This window comes from Eremomyces bilateralis, assembly GCF_010015585.1.
Source record: "Eremomyces bilateralis CBS 781.70 unplaced genomic scaffold P152scaffold_9, whole genome shotgun sequence".
Lineage (NCBI taxonomy): Eukaryota > Fungi > Ascomycota > Dothideomycetes > Eremomycetales > Eremomycetaceae > Eremomyces > Eremomyces bilateralis.
Window position 1 is genome coordinate 677242 of NW_022985075.1, and position 20917 is coordinate 698158.

A 20917-nucleotide genomic window follows, 5' to 3' on the forward strand; every position below is an offset into this window, starting at 1 on the left:
GGGCCCGAAAGGACCGTTTACGCCCATTCTGCCGTTCAATCCGCCAGCAAAGTGGGCTCTACTGTGCTTCTCTCCGGGAGTCCCCTGGCCCTGAAGTTGGCGTCTCGATTTGGTTGGTCAGCACGTCAAGACTCAAGACTCCAGAGCCACCAGAGAGAAAGTTCCGCAACTTTTCGCCCGCCCAGACACTTTCTCTCCCTCCCTACTCCCTAATCCTCCTCAGACCTTTACTCCTCTCACCTCTACTCTTAATCTGCACTCCATAGTAATTACATGTCCTTACTGTACAAAGTTGCCAGCACGACCTTAACATCTTCACCCTCCCTACGATCTTCTTCCTCCCTCCCACCCCTCCAAATCGGCCACCTTCGCTCCAATCTATATCTTCCGGCTTCTTGTTTCCTCTATTGTCTTTGCGTCGTCGTGAATCATTCCCTCTCCATTGTCCTCGCCCGTATCAGCGTCACGCCCCCCTTGCATCGATGCCCATTCGCGACGGCCTTTCTTCCGACTTCATTTCTGTACCTATCGACTTCGTCTTGTCTTCAATCTCGGCGCCATCCGAGTCCGTGAATTCCACCGCAATTTTTAATTTGAAAGTCCATACCTGTCACCCGACCACATCGAACTCGACGAGCGGAAACTGCCAATTGCTGCGCCAATCAGGCTCCCGGCTGCGGCCGGCTTCATCACACGCCTCCACAGAGCAAAGGGGACTGAACGCTCGCCGTTCGATCGAGCGCCGCCCACACCATGGCACAGGACGAAAATGTGCAGAGTAACGTGTCAGAATCGACCAAGCGGTTAAGATGGGCCACAAAACGGACGGGTGGAAAGGCGGGCGATCGAAAACGGAAGTCCATTATGGATCGACTCCATCGGCGAACAGCTTCGAACGATACGAAATCGAACTTCAAACGAGATAGCAATACTACTGACGGCCCTGATGACTTAATGAAACCCGAAGAACCCGAACCGGAGGAAGAAGGCCCCGGGCGACGCATCTTCTTCAACCTCCCTCTTCCGCCAGAGGCTCGCGATGAGGACGGTCATCCCACCCAGCATTATGCAAGAAATAAAATACGCACTTCGAAATACACCCCGATCAGCTTTATACCCAAGAACCTGTGGTTCCAATTCCACAACATCGCAAATATCTATTTCCTCTTCAGCATCATTCTCGGGGTATGTTCCAACCGGAAGGAAGAAACGATTGGGTGCTAACAATTGTGTCCAGGCTTTCCCGATATTCGGCGTCGTCGACCCTGCCTTGAACGCCGTCCCTTTGATCGTCATTTTGACTCTTACCGCACTCAAAGATGCGATTGAAGATTGGGGCCGAACCGTCTTGGATAACCAATTGAACAATGCGCCGGTGTATAAACTTGCCGGCTTCAGCAATGTCAATACTGCTGAAGACCAGATATCACTGTGGCGTCGATTCAAGAAAGCAAATACAAGAGCCGTTTTGCTGGTGTGGCGGCTGTGGACGAACCGCGACCAGAAAAAGATAGGACGCGGGAAAACTGCTGACAATGAGCCAAGGCCATCTATTGGCGATCGCAGACAGTCCGTAATGACGCAACGCACGTCATTTCTCTCGACAAGGAGCGGACATGATGACATTCAGATGACCCCCGTTCAGACACCCCCTCTGGGTGCCGTTTCCTCCGCTGCAACCGACGAAAAGCACGGGGCTGGCTTCCTTGACGTCGCTAGTCAAGATCCCGACGGTGTGAAGCCGCCCGGCATTTATAAGAAGGTCCACGGAAGTGTGATCAATCCGTTCAAAGAGGCTCCGGAAAATGCCCGGTTCAAGCAGGACGCATGGAAAAACGTCCAAGTGGGCGATTATGTCCGACTCTTTAGCAACCAGGAAATCCCGGCAGACGTCGTCATCCTATCGACGTCGGAGAAAGATGGCGCATGCTACGTCGAAACGAAGAACTTGGACGGAGAGACCAATTTGAAAGTCCGCCAGTCGTTGCACTGCGGCCGCCAGATCAAGCATGCTCGGGATTGTGAGAAGGCCGAGTTCGTGATCGAAAGCGAACCTCCCCATGCGAACTTGTACGTCTACAACGCCGTGGCTCGATGGAACCAGCGCGATCCAAAGAATGAGCAAGCGCCGGGCGTCGAGATGGCGGAGCCCATCACCGCCAACAACCTCCTCCTTCGAGGCTGTATCCTGCGGAACACCGAATGGGCCCTCGGCGTAGTTATCTTCACCGGCCAGGAAACCAAAATCATGCTGAACTCCGGAATCACCCCGAGCAAGCGAGCGAAGTTGTCCAAAGACCTGAATTGGTACGTCCTGTACAACTTCGTGATCCTGTTCTGCATGTGCCTCATAGCAGGCATCTACTCGAGCGTCTCGTGGGCCCAGGGCAGGACGTCGGCCAACCACTTCGAATATGGGAACTACGGTGGCACCGCGACCCTGAATGGTCTCATCACATTCTGTGCTGGTATTATCCTGTTCCAAAATTTGGTCCCCATCTCGCTCTACATCACGCTGGAAATCGTTCGGACCCTTCAGGCCTTCTTCATCTATTCGGACGTACTCATGTACTACGAGCCCATCGACTACCCATGCACGCCCAAAACGTGGAATATATCCGACGATGTTGGCCAAATCGAGTACATCTTTTCCGACAAGACCGGCACCCTGACCCAGAACGTTATGGAGTTCAAGAAGTGCACCATCAACGGAGAAGCGTATGGAGAAGCGTATACGGAGGCCATGGCTGGCATGCAGCGAAGACAGAGGATGAATGTCGAAGAAGAATCCGCGAAAGCGTTGAAACAGATTGCCGAAGACCGTGTGCGGATGTTGGAAGACATCCGCAGTATGCATCCCAATCCCTATTTGCAGGACTCCGACCTTACTTTCGTTGCGCCCGATTTCATCGAAGATCTACGAGGAGACCGTGGCGAAGCGCAGGAGGCTGCGAACAAGAAATTCATGATTGCTTTAGCCCTGTGCCACACCGTGATGGTCGATCGGATGCCGGGAGACCCTCCAACCATCGACTTCAAGGCCCAGTCTCCAGACGAGGCGGCTCTGGTCGCAACGGCAAAAGATGTTGGCTTCACCATGCTAGCGCGAACGGACGATGGCGTGATTCTCAACGTCCTTGGGGAGGAACAGAAGTACACGGTGATGAATGTTCTGGAGTTCAATTCCACCCGGAAACGGATGAGCGCCATCATCCGCATGCCCGACGATAGGATCGTTCTTTTCTGCAAAGGAGCAGATAGTATGATATATTCTCGCCTGCAACGAGGCGAGCAGGCCGAGCTTCGAAAGACCACGGCGGAGCATTTGGAGATGTTCGCGCGCGAAGGATTGCGAACGCTATGTATCGCCCAACGAGAATTGTCGGAAAGCGAGTACGGCGAATGGAATCGAGATTATGAGCTCGCTGCGGCGTCGATCGCGGACCGAGAAGACAAGCTCGAGGGGGTCTCGGACCGCATTGAGCGCGACCTGACTCTAATTGGAGGGACCGCCATCGAGGATCGACTGCAAGAAGGCGTCCCGGACGCAATCGCCCTCCTCGCCAAGGCGGGGATCAAGCTCTGGGTTCTAACGGGTGATAAGGTCGAGACTGCGATCAATATCGGATTCTCGTGCAACCTGCTGGACAATGACATGGATCTCATTGTCTTCCGAGTTGATGATGAGGATATGGACAAGGCCCGCGAGCTACTCGACCAGAACCTCAGCACGTTTGGCCTCACTGGATCGGACGAAGACCTCAAAGCTGCACAGGACGATCACGAACCCCCTCCTCCGACCCATGCCATCGTGATCGACGGCGATTCGCTGAAGCTGGTCTTGGATGAGAGCTTGCGCCAGAAGTTCCTTCTTCTGTGCAAGCAATGTCGGGCGGTCCTTTGCTGTCGTGTCAGCCCGGCTCAGAAGGCAGAGGTTGTGGGCATGGTAAAGCATGGTTTGGACTGCCTGACCCTCTCCATTGGAGACGGTGCCAACGACGTTGCGATGATTCAAGAAGCCCACGTCGGTGTCGGTATTACCGGATTGGAAGGACGGCAGGCGGCCATGTCGTCTGACTATGCCATCGGCCAGTTCCGTTTCCTGACACGCCTGGTTTTGGTCCATGGACGGTGGTCGTACCGCCGAACTGCGGAGACAATCCTCAATTTCTTCTACAAGAACATGATTTGGACGTTCACTTTGTTCTGGTACCAGATATGGGCCGCTTTCGACACCCCCAACGTCTTCGACTATACCTACATCATCCTCTTCAATCTGGCCTTCACGTCCCTGCCGGTCATCTTCCTCGGCGTCCTGGACCAAGATGTGAATGACAAGGTTTCACTGGCCGTGCCTCAGCTCTATCGGCGTGGCATTTTGCGGAAGGAATGGACATGGTGGAAGTTTTGGTAAGTGACATGTTCGTAATGCAATAGTTTGCCAATGCTAACCATGAGCAGGAGCTACATGTTCGATGGCATCATACAGTCCGTCCTTATATACTTCTCAGCGTACCTCACCTTCGCCAACACGCCGTTCGTGACGGACAATGGGTTGGACCTTGCCGACACGAAACGTCTTGGTGTCTTCATTGCCACTGTCGCGGTTCTCGTCGCCAATCTCTATGTCGCTCTCAACACTTACCGATGGGACTGGCTCTTCATCCTCATTGTGGTCATTAGTACCGTTCTCATCTTCTTCTGGACGGGGGTCTTCACGTCGGGCACGTTCTCCGGATTTTTCTACATGGGTGCCGCCCAAGTCTACGGTGCCCTGTCATTTTGGGCGCAGACCTTATTGGCGGGAGTCATGTGCCTTATCCCTCGATTCACCGTGAAATATATCCAGAAGATCTATTTCCCACGGGACGTGGACATCGTCAGGGAGAAGATTCGTCTCGGAGAATTCGAGTATCTCAAAGAAGATGATTCCTTGATCCCCGCGGAAGCTGCGGATAAAATCCCTTCACTCTCATCCTCCGAGGGAGAAGGCAAGGCTGCGAAGCAGCCGAAACCGTCCATGCCGGAAGAAGAACGACCCATCTATCCTCCGTCGGTTGCCCCCACCGCCACAACTACCAATAACCCACACAGCCAAAGTGGTAGCGATGGCACTGACTTCACCGGCCACTCACATTCACGACATCCTTCGTCGTTCGAGCGTATCCCCGCTCTGCCGGGGCATATAACCAGCGGGGCACGACTATCGCCGCGGTCGTCGATCGAACCCCAACGGCGGTCCTTCGACCGGGCGCGACAATCAATGGATCGAGTACGGCCCAGCTTCGAGGCGAGCCGCGATTTCACATCCGCGGCCTTGTTGGCTCGCATGGAGTCGAGTCAGTCCGCAGAAGAGTCGGCTGTGACGCCGACCACGAGCCACCGAATGCGCGATATCTCTGAGACGATGAAATAAAGCTGACGAATGCGCGCCATCGGTAATTAGGAGACGGGTGGTCCGTGACGCGGATGGTTGGAACGGCTGTTTCGTGCAGCAACTTAAAAATCTCGACTAGGATCGCTCTTGTTCGATCCCAAAACACCTTGGAAGTTTCTTGCTTGCAAGGTATTTATTCCGAAATATTTGCACGGCGTTTTTATAAGGGATATGCGGCTGAACGCTCGGCCTTTGCGACACACGGTCTGGTTTTGGGTTCCTTTGAAGCCTAATAGCGGTGTTTTCTGCTTGCCTCGTCTTTTCACTGCATTGTTCCGGGAGGGAGTCGTGGGACGGCTGCCGCCGCCTCAAATGAGAGGAAGTTTTAAGGGAGGGCGAAGCCGATCGAAGGTCCGAGCATGGTTGACCAAGGGGCACGACTTTATCTTGTCGGTTTTGGGACACGGTCATAGAAAGATACGTCCAGTAATTTCGTCCACTCCAGCGATTTGTCTGGAGTTGTGTACAGTACATATTTTCTATGTGAATAACAACATTGTCCTTGTATCAGCGAAAACGTAGATCTTGCATGTTTTGATTTGGTTGGAGTGACCCTTGATGTTTAATCTGTCTAGCGGTCGTATCATGATGGCTCTATTTTTTATTATAGAAAACCGGAATATCCAAAGTGAAATCCGTCGCGTACGTTCTATGCCGGTGGATGATCGTTCAAGTTATGTAGACTGATATCTTGACTCTCTCCTCGTATCCGAACTTCTTGCGGCTGCTCCTTCGTCCTCTCTGACAACACGCAGGTCGCCACCGAATTATCCGGACCTTTCACGCCGTTCGTTCCGTTGACTCCTTGGCTCTGGACGTCGTCGTCCACATCGGCCGGGATGATATCCCCCTGGCTATCGACCTGGACTCCCTGCGCCGTCATGCGCACCTCCTTCTCGCCCGCGACGCCGGCCATGACGGCCTGCTTCGCCGAGTCCATCACCTTCATCTTCCGCGTCTCGCCCCGGATGCGTTCGAGGTGCTGGAAGTAGTCGGCCGGGACTGGCGTGATGTATCGTCCGCTGAAGACGCCATCTTCGAAGTCTTGCTCCGCTCGAGGCGACAGTTCGGCGCAGGCGGAGCGGAGATCCGAGAGCTCCTGGTAGATCACCGCGTCGGCGCCAATGTGATCGGCGACGTCGAAGCGGGTACGATGGTGCGCGACGAGCTCGGTCGCGGAGGCGAGGTCGATTCCGTAGATGTGAACATTTCTACATGATTAGTTATCGTAAACGAGAGTGCGCAGGGACGAGTTTGAGAACGAACCTGATCATAGGCGCGCAGCTTGTGAAGTAAACCTTCTTTGCACCGGCCTCGCGAGCCATCTTAACAATTTCTCGGCTCGTGGTACCGCGAACAATACTATCATCCACGAGAAGCACATTCTTTCCCTCGAACTTCTTCTTCATCGGGTTCAGTTTCGCGCGGACGCCTTTTTGCCTTAGTTTCTGGTTCGGCATGATGAAAGTGCGGAATATGTATCTAACACAGATGTCAGCACTTGCCCATACGCAGGTAGCATGTGTTGGTGTACCTATTCTTCACAAATCCCTGGCAAAACTCTATCTTCAATGCTTCCGCCACGCAGTGAGCGGAGGTCACAGATGTTTCCGGAATCGGCATCACAACGTCCACGTCGGCAAGTTCCTCTGGTGACAATTGCCTCTTGATGGTCTCGGCAAGCTTGAAACCCATGTTTCGTCGTGCCTCGTCTACATCAATACCATCGATGGTGGTGTCGGGCCTTTTCAATTAGCATCGCTTCACGGCCATGGCCCATTCCAAGGACTCACCGAGCAAAATACACGTATTCAAAAATATCCGGAGCATACGCCAACTGCTCGAAGACTTGTTTGTAGACCGGGTCTTTCCCTTTCTCAATGATGACCGCTTGTCCGGGTAATATGTCGCGAAACTCGGTGTAGCCACATTGGACCAAAGCGACAGACTCTGATGCCATCATGTAGTCCTTCCCCTCGCCATTTTCGGAATCCTTCCACCCCAGGACCAGTGGCCTGATCCCATAGGCGTCGCGAAAGCCGAGCAGCCCAAAGCCTATGCGGTCAGTTGTAGTTCCATACTAGAAGTGTACACCGTAACAAGCGTACCAGCAATCATGGCCGTACAGGCCCAGCCTCCATCGCAGCGGTTGTAGGTCCTCTCCAGAGCCGAGAAGCAGTCATCGGCATTGACACGGGCTTTCCCGGTGATGTTGAGCTCGCTAGCAAAGATATTGAGCATGATCTCGCTGTCGCTCTCGGTGTTCACATGGCGATGGGCCTGTTGATCCAAGAACCTCCTCAGTTCGGCAGCATTGATCAAATTCCCGTTGTGCGCAAAGCACACCCCATACGGGCTGTTCACGTAGAACGGTTGTGCCTCCGAATTGGCACTGCTCCCTGCAGTGGGGTATCTCAAGTGGCCCAAACCCATGAAGCCGGGGAGATCTGCGACTCGGGCGCCATCGTGGAAGACTCGAGATGCCATGCCATTTCCCTTGCACTGGTATATGCGGCCCCCGGAGCCGCAGACGGCGATTCCACAAGCATCCTGTCCGCGATGTTGTAGGAGATAGAGCGCATCGTGGATCTCGACGGCGGCGGCGGTGGAGGACGTGTCCGCATGGATGACTGCGATGATACCACACATGGTGCGACGTTGGAGGGTTCAGTGCCGAGAGAATACCTAGGGAAAAGTACTTAAAAGTACCTATATTTGTTAGCCGTCGGCTCTTGATATACCAGGGAGCAATTTTCGGGTCGTTTGCATGATCTGACGTCAAAACGAAGCCCCCATGCTACTACGCATAATTTCTTCATCAAAGCCCATCTAACTGGCGCATGCTCTCGTACTTCGCCGTCGTCATTTGGCCGAAGAAGACACAATTGCGGGGAAGATGGAAATTATACACACTTCTTGATGCGATCCGCGCTTTGGACTTCCTTATCGTTGACGTTTCGAGAGAGGGGTTTCTCCACGGTCTGAAGCTGATGGGGATGGAAATGAGCGGATTATGAATGTTCCTAGGGAACTTTTCCGTTTGATGGAGGGCATGTAGACTGCCCGGATACTGACAGGCGCTCGAGCATGTTGTCAAGTAATTTTAAGAGAAACATGATGGGTCAAGTGGCGATAGTGAAGACTACCACTAGGAATTGAAGCGGCTTTCTGGTTATCGTCCGGTCCAAGGGACCGACCCGACCCAATGCCGTCGGCTGTATCTGAGGCGAAACGAATCTATCACACCGATACCGCAAGTACCTACAGTCTACTCCGTACGGAATACTTAATTCTTAAGGTCCTGGTGGGGGCAGGACATGGATCAGTCAGCATCTGGGCAACATTTCATCCGTATTACCCGTATTCGGGTATTCCATACCATAATATCCTGCTTCATCTTTTCTTCACGTTGATAGTGTCATCCATACAACGCTCCATCTCGATAAAGCGATCCGTATGATTCAATGAATAGCATCCTATTAGTAACGCCTGAATAAAGTCGACTTCACAGACAAGGCTTGCTCGTGGGGATGCATAAACTATGGGATGTTGGGCGGAGAGGCAACACATGCATGAGATGGCCTGGAGGACTCATTGCATGATGCTCTCTCAATGCCATAATTCTGTCTGATCAGTACTGGTATGATGAGTATTGGTGCATTTTACAATTGTATCAGCGCCGCTTCCTTCATACAAGTAAATTTCACTTTAGGCACTGTCTCTCTCTACACTATTTTCTGCTCGAGGTCAATCTCTCCATCTCCTCACCTCAGTTCATGATACTTCCTCACAGTTCCATCTCACTCACTCATCCCCCTCTAACGTCAACTTTCCATGAACTTCCAAGGGATCACCTTAAGGCACTACATTATCTATGCTTTCAAGTCATCTGAAATTCAGTTGACAACTCCGAACTTGGACTTTTCATGGTCCATACTCTGGCGCTGTGCTGACAAGTAGTGAAAGTCTCCTTATTCACTTCGCACTTGCTTTCGTCTACAAATTCTCACTTTTCAGTCTAAATCCAAGGACCGAATACGCTCGATTTCTCGCGTTGCTCAAATCGCTTTCACTTTCACTGATCGGACCTTGCTCATTCAAACAGTCGGTTTGATGGTGATATCGCTTCAAACAGGTCAACATCTTTCTTCTCCAATTAACTAGAACATTCCACCTTCACTTCTGATCGGGAATCGTCTTCTCCTTCGTTGCTGATTCCACGAACACCAAAGCCTTTGTACTGCGCTTCAAAGACTTCCCGACCAGCCTTCTTTTAGTGGAGGTAATAAACACACCACATCGTCTCTGTCCATCTTGGTACTTACAATGCTCAGGAAAAAGTTCTAAACACGCTTGAAGTCATCATGATGGTACAAGATTATGAAGAGCGAGGCAAGTGTTGGACATATGTATAAATTGCCGCTCACCCTATTCTGACTAGTTCCAGGGACATCCGACGTTGGTGTCGATTTCGACGTCGCTTTTGGCGATGACGAAGATTTCGACATTGATCTCAGCCTCATCCTCGACCACGATGATGATCGGTTCGACGAAGATGTCCGTGAAGTGCCCGCTGATAATTTCTACACGGTGCACGAGAACTCTCTGGTTCAGCCGCCAAAAGAACTCAAGCCACGACGTCGACTCGAAGAGGCCAAACATCAAATTCCGTCGGCAGAATGGTTTGACGTGAACCTACACCAAGGAGTCATCGTGGAGTTTTGGAAGGACGCGATCACCAAAGCGGATCAGCTCCCAGAGGATAAGTTCGGGACACGAGATGAGAGATCTGGAGGAGATATTCTTCTGGTGACCGCGGTCACCATGGAACCCAAGAAAGGAGGTCGCTTCTTAAGAGGCCTGCGTCTGCGACGTACTCGTTACTTCCACACTGCTTTACTTCGATATCCCAACGAAGTATGCTTGGTGGCAAAGATAAGCCAGGACGATCCTCGACCATTTTGGGTGCAGGGCGAAATCGAAGTGCCCATTGATGATGACAGCATCATTCAGGTTCGAGATATGATGTTCACGGATTCGGAATACCCTTCACTGTCTGTTCCACAACTCTACCGGCGAAAGACGGATGTCCAGAACGATCCTTTGATCTGCCGCTATGTTTGGCTGCATATCTTCCCGACAGACACCCAACGCACCAAAGCATCCGAGAAGCCTCGCGAAGGAGTGGTGAGAAAAATCACCCAGGCAGACTGGGGCAACATTCGATCTCGGCTTCAAAAGGAGACGGCTTCCCACAATCAGGACGGCATGGATATGGTCCAGATGGGTAGAGTCGAACAGACTGCCCAGGAGACGATCGAAAGTCAAGTGGCGAAACTGAAGGTCGCCCAGGGTACCACCAAAGCGTATATATTTGGGGATATCTTCTGTGGTGCTGGAGGCGCTTCTCGCGCTGCAAAAAGAGCTGGGCTTCGGATCAAGTACGGCATCGACAATGAGGTCAACGCCTGTTCGGCCTACAAGTTGAACTTCTCGGAGGCCCAAGTCTACCATAACGATATCCAACAAATCCTCTCTGAAAGGGTCGACCTCCGTGCGGACATCATCCACATATCATTCCCTTGCCAGTATTTTTCCGCGGCGCATACGACACTCGGTGTCAACGACGATATGAACAGCGCCGTTCTCTTGTGTTTGGGGGATGTGCTTAAGAAGACACAGCCACGACTCGTCACATTTGAAGAAGCGCCAGGGCTATACAATCGACATAAGCTCTACTTCTTTTTCGTACTTGGGGCTTTCCAGAAGCACGGTTACAGCGTCGCGTACAAAGTGATCAAATTCATGGATTATGGGCTCGCCCAGAAGCGCGAGCGATTGATACTTTTCGCAGCGGCCCCAGGTGTGCCTCTTCCACGATTCCCCAATCCCACTCGTGGGTGGGAGAACGAGCAAAAGCGGCCAGCGACCCTTGATGACGTACTTGGTGGTCTCTCTGACTGGGAGATGAAGCCTAACGATCCTCTCCACGAGCCAAGGAAGACAAGGAAAATGGATTGTTTGCCCTTCGATCGAAAACTCCATCGATGCCTGGGGTGTATCACGACCAGTGGCGGTCTCGGCAATCTCCACCCATGCGGGAAACGAACCTACACCCTGAGGGAATACGCAAGGATCCAAGGCTTTGGAGACGCCCATCAGTTCTACGGCGCGCGTCGAGACATGCTTCGGCAAATCGGCAACGCCGTCCCCCCCAAATGTTTCAAAGTCTTTTTCGACGAATGCATCCGGACATTGACAGACGTTGACGATGGTAAACATGGTAACGTACGTTGCTCGCCGTACGAGTCTGGGAGCTGGACGGGATTGAACGCCTTTGACTCCGCCGCACTGCCGTCCAATGAATCATTTCTGAGACTGGGCAGCCGCGATTTCGTGCGGAGAGATACCCGGAGCTCTTTGTTCAACCGCCATAGGTCAAGGACATTGTCGCCTCAACCTCGATTTCAAGACCGACGCGGTGATCGTGTGAGACGACGCTCTCCTGATGTTGGGAGATATGTTGGTAGCTCCAATCGCCATGACGATGCTGGGAGGACTGCTGATAGCTCCAGTCGCCATAATGATGTTGGGGGGCGTGCTGGTAACCCCAGGGGCCATGACGATACTAGGAGACGTGTGGTGGACCTAACCCTTGATGATCCTGAGCGCTCTCCCGTAGCTGACGACGAGTTGGCCGGCTGGGAAATCGTTACCGCGGGTTTCTGAAACTCCTCTGTCTTCATTCTATCTCAGACGCGAGTGGGGCTGTCGATGGGGGATGGTGGGGCTGTTGATGCACTGCGTGGATGATTTGGGTGGCCCTCGACTCAGTGGCTGCTCTATTATGATGATGACCTAGGAGGTCACTCAACAAGCGAACGCCTGGCTTCTCAGCAATGCTTCCATTTTTCATACGCATACTTATGAGGACCCAACACAGTCCAACAGTACATAGCAATGCACTAATTACATGTTCGTAGTTCAGCTCACTGCCGTGTTCCTTTCACAAACATGGCCTTGCGGTTCATAGTGATATCCTGGAACTCAATCTCCAAATTTCCTTCCAGCTCAAACTCGCTCGTATCAACCATACCAACGTCTTTCATCAAAGCGGAAATTTCGCCTTTCTCAAAACCTGTCTTGTGCATTGTTGCGCGAAGTTCGGTCGTGGACTGGTTGTGGCGTTTGGCAAACGCCTCCATGGTGCTCTCATCCACCTCCCCTAGGAAGTCGATGATCAAAAGGATGCCTCCAGGCTTCAGCCTCTCCTGCAAGCGTTGAATTCCCAGCTTGTAGTCACTGAAGTGGTGAAACGCGAACCCAACAGCGACGATGTCGAAGCCGGTAAACTCAGGGGTGGCAGCAGGGACGGCATTGGGAGCAATCAAATCGCCTTCGACGGCCTTCGTTTCTGCAGGAAGGTTTGTCGAAATGAGCGAGTTGTATTTCTCGACCGATTTGGGGGAGATATCCTAGGATTTCTCGCTTAGTTTCCTATGCTCAGGGAATTATATCCGGGAGGGATGACTTACGATGCCTCGAATTTGCCCCACATACGGTGCCAGTGCCTAGTAAAACCTCAGTATATGCTTCCATATAGAGTATGCCAGCATATTTACCCTAGTGATAGTGCCGGTGCCACAGGCATAGTCCAGAAGACGAATTGGTCCCTGTGAGTCTTCACCCAGATCAAGACCAAGCCACTGTCGCTTCTCAACCAAAAAATTGGTAATATTCAACTCTAGCTTTTTTTGCCATGGCTTGAGATCATACTCCGCTACCATTTTATCGAAGAATGCACGGTTAGCGTCCTGAATTGATGCCATTTTTAGGGAAGCGGGCTCGACGTTTAGAAGGTAAAATGAGGAAATGTTGACTTGTTGTTGGATGTCGACGGGACACATTGGAGCTGCTATCTCATGTCATATATATATACGCAGTGATCTGCTCTCTGTTGATCAAAATATGTACTCTTTACTGTTGGGCACTGAATTGGACTGACGGCAGCTTCTCGCGATCCAAATCGGGTTAGCGTCGCCGAATTTCCGGGGACATGGCCGCACACATTTCGGCGACCAATCGGTTGGCTATGCAGGCTAATCAGCCAATCAACAGATGGCGTGGAGTTTTCGGAGACTTGGCGATCTGCAGTCTCAGATTCGGAGATTCAGTTTGCACTCTCCAGGTTAGATTATTACGCGTCGATTACACACGATGCAACTTGGTCGGCTTCACGGGTTGATCTTCTAGATGGTTCTTCTGAGAAGAGCTCTGAATGTTTGCTAGGACTGGAGCATTATCCCTTTCATCTGCCCTTAAAGGGGCATACAATCGCGAAGTGGCCATCCGTGTACCCTCCTCGCCCTATCCGCCGCGCTAGCCCTTGGAGCGATGGTTTGGACCGAACGAAATGGTTTGCGAGTTCATCTTCACTGGACTACGACATGGTTCTAAGGAATTCGAAAGGTCTATAATCTGCTAGAACTCTTTTTTATTTTAGTCTTGCATCTCATTGTTCCTCTGCTTTTGCGATTTTGTGTTGTCTCCTTTCAAGCAAACGGCTCTAACACAGCAAACCAGATAGGGACTATAGAAACCCCTTCATGTTGAAAGCGTTGGCCTGGTGCCTTCATCGCCCTCTTGAGTTGCAAAATTTCCTTCCCACTTCTTGCCTACCGGACTCAAGGTGACTGAATTTCCACCTCCTCACCTGACCACTCACATCCGTCTATCGCGTGTTGAACGACGTAAAGCGAACGTGGGTCAGATCTCGGAAGCAATGGCGTCCCAGAAGGGCAAAAATGTCACTTTCCCCGGTTCGGACAAGTACAGTGACCTAAAACTGAAGTGTGGAGGCAAAGTTTTCAACGTTCATAAAGTGATCGTTTGCACCCAGTCTGAGGTCCTCGCTGCGGCCGTCGACGGGACCTTCAAGGTAGATCTTCTTCGTGAAGCTGACTTCATCCCTAGTCCCTCGGAGCAGATCACTCACATATCACAGGAATCCACCACAAACGAAGTCGAAGTGACTGAATTTGACGCTCAGACGTTGTATAAGATGATCGACTTCATGTACAACAAGGATTACCAAGAACAGCAAGAAATAGAAAAAGAAACAGGTACATCGCCAAACTTCTTCCAACTCTTTTTACCTTGCTTAGATTAACTGTGTCTCCTAGAAACACATCTACTCTCATACTCAGATGGAGTCCCGGTAGTTTCAACACCTTTAGAAGCCGCACTTGAGCTGCTCGAGTTTGAGAATGAGGAAGAGCCTGGGAATGAGGCAGAGACAGAGAGCGAAACAGAGCCTGAGAACAAGACAATTCTGACTGCAAGGCTTCTCGAGCATGTCAAGGTCAACGCAATAGCGGACTACTATTTTGTCTCTGATCTCAAGGCCCTGGCCAACGCGAAGATCATGGAAATCCTCGAGAAACAGTTTTCTTGCGAAGCGTTTGTTGCGGCACTGAACTACGCCCTCAAGTCGACCACGGACAAAGCATTGAGAGAGATTCTAGGGACATCAGCGGCCCTCCATATTGATGAGTTTATGCAAGACAGCTGGCTGGGGAATGCAGACTTTTTTCTGAGCATCTTGGTGTCTAAGTTAGTCGAGGCAGCAGCACGAGAGAGAGAGGGTCTCGAGAACATCATTCAAGACCAAGATAGTGCCTTAAAAGCCGAAATGTCCTCCCGTTCCAAGGCAGAGGATGATATGACACAGCGGTTACTAGAAGCACAGAACGCGCGTGATTCTGCACTGATACGAGCAGACGAAATCCAGAAGAGCTGCAGGGAGGCGATGGGTATGCTCACCCGGCGGCAGTGCCGCAATGGTAGCTGTAATGCGGAATTCCCTTGTTATTTTGAAAAGATATCGTCTTCCAGTCCACGATGGATCTTACGATGTAGTCGATGCAAATGCAAGCATGTCTAATGAAGTGCAGAACGGGAACATGGCTCGCAGTTATGCATTCAGCGCAGGCGTCAACTATGGCTGTCATGGCGATACAGTGTGGAGGGCTGCCAGCCTGCAATAGGCTGAATTGAGAGACACCCTCTTGAAGCAGGGATGAAAGATTAATAGATTATCAGGAATTCTGGACAATAATGAAGGGGCATTTTAATGTAGTGGCCAAACAATTCACGTGAGTCAAAGATAGTATTGTTGCAAGTTCACGTCACTCCTGAGTTCCGCTTTTCCCGTAACCGTAATTGTGTTGGTCGATTGAACACTCTCAGTTAACTTGGCAGCGAAACACCAATCTGCGCAGCGTTGCGACTTCAATAGCAAAACGGTCAAAGTCTATCGACCTATGTACAAGCCGACTTCCATCTCATAAGGTTCATTTTAGGTGATCACGACAGCAACACTAGAGGGGTATTCGTTAGTGAAACGGGAACCGAGGTCAACCGGGATCGGGGACTTACTGGTCATCCATATACTTGCTGATGTCACCAAGGAATGCCGCTGCGAAGATGCAGAGGACACCAAATGGAATGCTGGCATAATACACAAATCTGTTACCAGTCAGCAGAGATACATCTTATGTGGGAAGGCCGGCGCATACTTGTACGAGGCGGCAAAGGCAATTTGGCCCGCCTTGACGATAGCCGCGTGGACCACGGGGTTGTCAAGTCCTGGGAGATGAGCGATTTCGTCGGTTTGAGAGGCCCCGGTAAGTTCGATGACTTCTGTGATGAGATCCACGTCGTAGATGCCCAATTTGGTCACCATCAGGCCGCCGATATAGAACTTGGCGTTCTCGGTGAACTTGTTGACGAAGACGTTGTAATAGACGCTGTAGCCGATGACCCCGCCGATGACACGGATGGCGAGTGTCAGAGCCGCGACGGTTGCAATCAAGTCGTCGGGGCATATGATGGTCGTGATAATTGACGCTGGTACGAGGATGCCACCGATGCCGAGCCCGGCGAGGACGAGGATCCCCCAGAGTTGGTGCATGTTGTCCGTTTCCCCGATGGCCATGGCGCCACACCCGGCGGTCATCAAGACGGACGAGGCGACCATCAAAGCTCGGATCTGGCCGCGGAGCACACTGATCAGGACGAGAACGACGCAAGCGCCAGTCATGATGGCTAGGCCGATCGGAAGTCCACGGAGGCCGATGCCGACGGGGTCATGGCCGTATACGTTGAAGGCTTGGGTGGGCCAGAACATGAGGACGGCGAAGAAATTGGCACCGGAAATAAAGGTGATGACGAGCGTCAGGGCGAGAACACGCGGGTTTTGCTTCAGGCGGTGGGGGAACATCGGGTGCTTCGCCCACTTAGCTTCCCATACAGCAAAGACAATCAGAATGAGAGCGCCAAGGATCAGGGGAACCAAGACATGCACAGTGGCCCACTTGTACTGACTTCCGCCCCATTGGAGACCCCTATGGCTGGTTAGGATGGATGGATTTTCGACTCGTCTCGAGCACACTCACATCATAAAAAGGATCATGCCCGAAATCGAAAGGAACCCTCCGATGAAGTCAATCTCGGCGATGACCTGTTTCCGGGACAGGCCCGCCGAGTTGACTCGGGGAGGGGGGAAGTAGAAGAAGGCGATTCCAAGGAGGCCGACGAAAGCCCAGACGCCACAGAAAAGGCCAATGTAGCGCCAGGTCGCGTAGTAGCAGATCAGCTGCGCGTACAGGACGGACGGCACGAAGGGAATGATAGTGAAGATGAGGGCGGCGATGTAGGTGCCTCGCTTTCGGGTTGGTGCCATTTCCGAGGCCGCGGCAAGGGCGGTCAACTCGTTGATCCCGGCGCCTGCTCCCATGAAGACATGGCCGGCTGCATCGTATTAGCGGTTGCGATTCCGATGTCCAAGCTTGGAAAGGCACTCACCGATGAAGATGTTCATCGACTTCGCGGTCGCTCCGATGATATTACCGATGACGAGGAAAGAGGCGCCGATCATTGCGACATAGCGACGGCCAATCAAGTCTGATATACTACCAACGAAGGGACAGACGGCAGCGCTGATGGGATATCAGTTATAGCACCGGGATAGGGGTCTATGGACTACTTACAGGGCCAAAAGATTCGCTATAATGAACCACGTCCATCGATCAGAACCGCCAATGTCGCCGTATATGTACGGTGGTGCCTACTGGAGTAAGCAAGGATTTGCTTGATAGGGGAGGGAACTGCGCAACTTACACCACCATAGAGGTATACGGGGATCTGGGAGCCGGTCCAGAGAAGCGCCATGCTCACGAGGGACATGAACCGCTTGAAGGTCATCTAGTTTACGGTCAATTGCTGGTCTGGCGAAGCGGATTCGGGTCGGCCTCACCTTAGGCTCATGGTCATGGTCCAAACCGTCGCCATACGTTCTCAGGCCATCTTTCTCGTAATAATTGTCGTGCCCAGGGACCTTCTCCGCAGTGTGAACCTGCTCCAACTCAGTCGGGCTGCCCTTCTCAACCACCTCATGGCGGCGTTCTACCGAACTGCCTGAACTCATGATGAATTAGGTAAAATGGCGGTGCTAGCGGAATTGACAAACTCTCAAGCACCTAACAGTGAGAGTTCTTAAGAAGGAACCTAAGTAAAGAGAGAGCAAGGAAAACCAGGCCCGTGATATGGAGAAGAAATGGAGTCCAGAGAGCAGCGAGGGGCAAACTGCTGGCAATATAAAAAGTGGCAAGAGTCGATTTATGTAGGGAATGACTTGGGCAAAGATCTGTGGGTATGCTGGGTCTAAGCAGAGTGGGTGTTTCCAGGATCCCACGCCATCGCAATTCGCAACTCCTGCTGTGCCGTCGAAGATTCATTTACATAGAAATGGAAGAAGACTGCGAAGGATGCATGGCACCCTGGTCATTCGGAATGCTATGCGCCTTCTAGGGCCGAAGCTGGGGTTGAGGGATGGACCGAAGTCTGACAGTGGTCAGTGGGCAGATTCCCATCCACACGCGAGTGATTCAACATCGCTGGGGGATGCATGTCGACGATAAAATATTGGAGATCCTTCGGTTCCGAGACAAGAACCAGCGGGGATGAGAGAAGCCCCAAGGAAGGGATCCAGAAAGGGGAAGGAAGCCCGAGACTGGATTGTTACCTGGTAGATAAATCAAAAATTGAGTATGGATGTGCCGCAGCGAACGGCGAACAGGACAAGCAGCTGGGGTACGGAATGCCTAGGCAAATTGCCACGGGTCGAGAGAGGCTTGAATGAGTTGTGAGGCCCCTGCGGTACAGGGATTCCCACGAATCCACAGTCGAACAAAAGAACGGACAGAGGACATCTGGACACGAAATCAGAGATGGTTCAGGGCTTCCAGAGGACTTCCAGCGTTCAGTGGTGCATTATTCAGTATTCTGCATCAAGCGCCTATCACCGATCGCGGGATGGTCATGAAGCTGTGAAGCCTCAGACCATCTAATCCAACCGTGCAGCGATCTAAGAGCGAAGTATGTGAACAGACCGAGGATAGTGACTTGTTGAGTGAAACTGTCAGGGTGAATAATAATGAACAATTGACTATTGAAGAGGTCCGACCGTCTGCCGTTCGATACCCTGACAGGCTGACACTCCAACCGTTCCACGATCCAGCGATCCAACTCGAGAATCGAGGAATGAGGGATTACTGATTAGGGATCAGGGAGGGCATGCAGGGCATCCGGAACTGCGGAAGCCCTGGCCAAGCAATATTAAGCAACAGGCTTAATTCAGAATGAGCAGCTGGCGAGCCTCGGCGTTTCGAGTTGCCTTGGCCCTTGGACCAGAAATTGGGTCTTGGAGGGGTTGTAAATTAATTACATTTTCCAAGGAAGTGGCTAGTACCGACTCAAAAACGAGCAGGATTGGATGACTTGGATACACCGGATACCTGGGGTAGACTAGTCTGCAGAGTAGTCCGTGGAGTATTATTAGCATGTATTTGAGTAGGTACTCAGGACAAGTTAGGACTCAGGAGTCAGGAGAGACTGGAATCTTCCGTAACTACTGCGTATTCGTAGTTGGAATATTGAGTGGGTAACCCCCGCACTCTGCCTTTGGTCCCATTCACCAACTCGTTCGATTCTTCTCAGTTCGTCTTTCTTGGTTCAGCTTGGTTCATCCTTCTCCTTTCTAGCCAATGCCCGTCTTGAGATTTGAGATACTGTCTTAGCCTTTTGCTTTTCGATCTTATCTTTCACATCCTACGGAGTAGTTGCTCTATGTATCCTAGTAGCTATAATATTTATCTCTCCATGTACTCCATACGATAGATACTCCCACCGATCCCCCCTGAACCCTTAACTATTGCCAAACTTCTCGTGGACTCGGCTCATATCATCGTCTAATGGTATTTTCGTCATCTCTTCTTAGTGTACATAGTATACGGAGTATACTGCCTATACACGGCGATATTCAGCTATCCGCACGTATCCCCTCATCCTCCAGTTGGTCTCATACCACCCCTTCTGTGATCGGATCAGATGCCCAACCCTGCTTGCTCCCTTAGGCTAACTGTATACGCCTGTCCATTTCCTACCCAATCCACTGCCTGGCTTTCATCGCTTTTTCGCCGTTGGTGTGCCCGATGTCCCATGCGCCGTCAGACTATTCGAGTCGACCATCCATCGCGATGATAAACATGATACACGATGCATCCAATCAGGCCAGCCAGTATTCATCATCTGAGGTCGATGGTCTGATGACCGGTATACAAGCGAGTCCAAGCGACTGATGTTGGTCGACGTTTGCCTGATCTTCGGATAACTGGTTGGTAATGCCAAATAATATTAGTGGAATCTGGGGAATATGTGGTGCTGCGGGCGGGAACCGCCTCTGTTCCGCGTCTCCCCAGTCCACAACGCCCCCCAACGGGCCCGGATCTAGCGATCATGTGAGTTCATGATACACATGTCGACAGAAGTAAGCACGGAATTCGAAACTTCTTCCCTACATGGTTTCATGTCATCAGTTTTGTATACAGATATTATATTGCCCTCTGTTATGGTCCCGGGGCCCGTAGCCTGGGCCCTTGAGTATGGCTGACGCCACAGGGATGTGGCTAGTGGGTGGCATGGAGGATTATCAAGGAGATAGTCATATGGGAGCTGTGTTAAGGAGCTGTGTTAGGATAGCAGAGAGAAGAGTTTATATCTCGCGCACAGAGGGGCTGGGAGATTTCTTCCTTCTCTCTCTTCAGTTTAGATCAACGAAACTTGGTAATCGCAGATCTTGCGCATCTAGACCGTGTCACCCTCCGCTAATTCACGAAAAGGGTCGAACGTGCTATAGACTAGCACTTGTCTCCCTGCTTCGCAGGATATATGGTTAATCACAGGTTTTGCTCCAATGAAAAGTCGCCTGTCAGTCGCCATCGTGTCTCTTCTTTTTAAGGCCACTCCTCTACGCAGTATGCCTTGGTTGTTAGCATAGCCACCTAACCGCGTTAGCATCCGCAGATGTCGTTCGGCATGAACCGAATATGAACCCGCCGTGATCAAGGAATCCTAGGGAAA

At 51.6% G+C, this 20917-nt stretch overlaps 7 protein-coding genes across 7 annotated transcripts; 4 read left to right on the forward strand and 3 right to left on the reverse strand.

The window, feature by feature from the left end:
* Window positions 1-424: 424 nt before the first annotated feature.
* P152DRAFT_346294 (phospholipid-translocating P-type ATPase) lies at window positions 425-5464 on the forward strand. The gene is made up of 3 exons (XM_033675373.1): window positions 425-1185; window positions 1238-4410; window positions 4462-5464. Exons 1-3 carry the CDS (start codon window positions 754-756, stop codon window positions 5414-5416), a joined length of 4560 nt encoding a protein of 1519 aa, XP_033534316.1. The 5' UTR covers window positions 425-753; the 3' UTR covers window positions 5417-5464.
* A 534-nt stretch (window positions 5465-5998) lies between these two features.
* P152DRAFT_346224 (amidophosphoribosyltransferase) lies at window positions 5999-8364 on the reverse strand. Its single transcript, XM_033675372.1, has 5 exons — window positions 7546-8364; window positions 7231-7492; window positions 6972-7181; window positions 6704-6919; window positions 5999-6648 (listed from the first exon to the last, which is right to left on the reverse strand). Exons 1-5 carry the CDS (start codon window positions 8084-8086, stop codon window positions 6087-6089), a joined length of 1791 nt encoding a protein of 596 aa, XP_033534317.1. The 5' UTR covers window positions 8087-8364; the 3' UTR covers window positions 5999-6086.
* Window positions 8365-9338: 974 nt separating this feature from the next.
* P152DRAFT_416984 (S-adenosyl-L-methionine-dependent methyltransferase) lies at window positions 9339-12389 on the forward strand. Its single transcript, XM_033677077.1, has 3 exons — window positions 9339-9704; window positions 9751-9829; window positions 9885-12389. The coding sequence occupies exons 2-3, from the start codon at window positions 9802-9804 to the stop codon at window positions 12164-12166; spliced, it is 2310 nt and encodes a 769-aa protein (XP_033534318.1). The 5' UTR covers window positions 9339-9704; window positions 9751-9801; the 3' UTR covers window positions 12167-12389.
* Window positions 12390-13323, reverse strand: P152DRAFT_482160 (S-adenosyl-L-methionine-dependent methyltransferase). The gene is made up of 3 exons (XM_033681867.1): window positions 13060-13323; window positions 12973-13008; window positions 12390-12912 (listed from the first exon to the last, which is right to left on the reverse strand). The coding sequence occupies exons 1-3, from the start codon at window positions 13264-13266 to the stop codon at window positions 12427-12429; spliced, it is 729 nt and encodes a 242-aa protein (XP_033534319.1). The 5' UTR covers window positions 13267-13323; the 3' UTR covers window positions 12390-12426.
* Window positions 13324-14219: 896 nt separating this feature from the next.
* Window positions 14220-15380, forward strand: P152DRAFT_397143 (uncharacterized protein; the record flags this gene model as incomplete). Its single annotated transcript, XM_033676397.1, has 4 exons — window positions 14220-14375; window positions 14442-14559; window positions 14713-15138; window positions 15217-15380. 4 exons carry the CDS (start codon window positions 14220-14222, stop codon window positions 15378-15380), a joined length of 864 nt encoding a protein of 287 aa, XP_033534320.1.
* Window positions 15381-15587: 207 nt separating this feature from the next.
* Window positions 15588-18025, reverse strand: P152DRAFT_346485 (MFS multidrug transporter-like protein). The gene is made up of 8 exons (XM_033675374.1): window positions 17754-18025; window positions 17618-17701; window positions 17488-17564; window positions 17303-17436; window positions 16894-17248; window positions 16015-16842; window positions 15875-15964; window positions 15588-15816 (listed from the first exon to the last, which is right to left on the reverse strand). Exons 1-8 carry the CDS (start codon window positions 17922-17924, stop codon window positions 15795-15797), a joined length of 1761 nt encoding a protein of 586 aa, XP_033534321.1. The 5' UTR covers window positions 17925-18025; the 3' UTR covers window positions 15588-15794.
* Window positions 18026-20363: 2338 nt separating this feature from the next.
* Window positions 20364-20764, forward strand: P152DRAFT_458503 (uncharacterized protein). The gene is made up of 2 exons (XM_033679480.1): window positions 20364-20620; window positions 20677-20764. The coding sequence occupies exons 1-2, from the start codon at window positions 20440-20442 to the stop codon at window positions 20691-20693; spliced, it is 198 nt and encodes a 65-aa protein (XP_033534322.1). The 5' UTR covers window positions 20364-20439; the 3' UTR covers window positions 20694-20764.
* The last annotated feature ends 153 nt before the right edge of the window (window positions 20765-20917 follow it).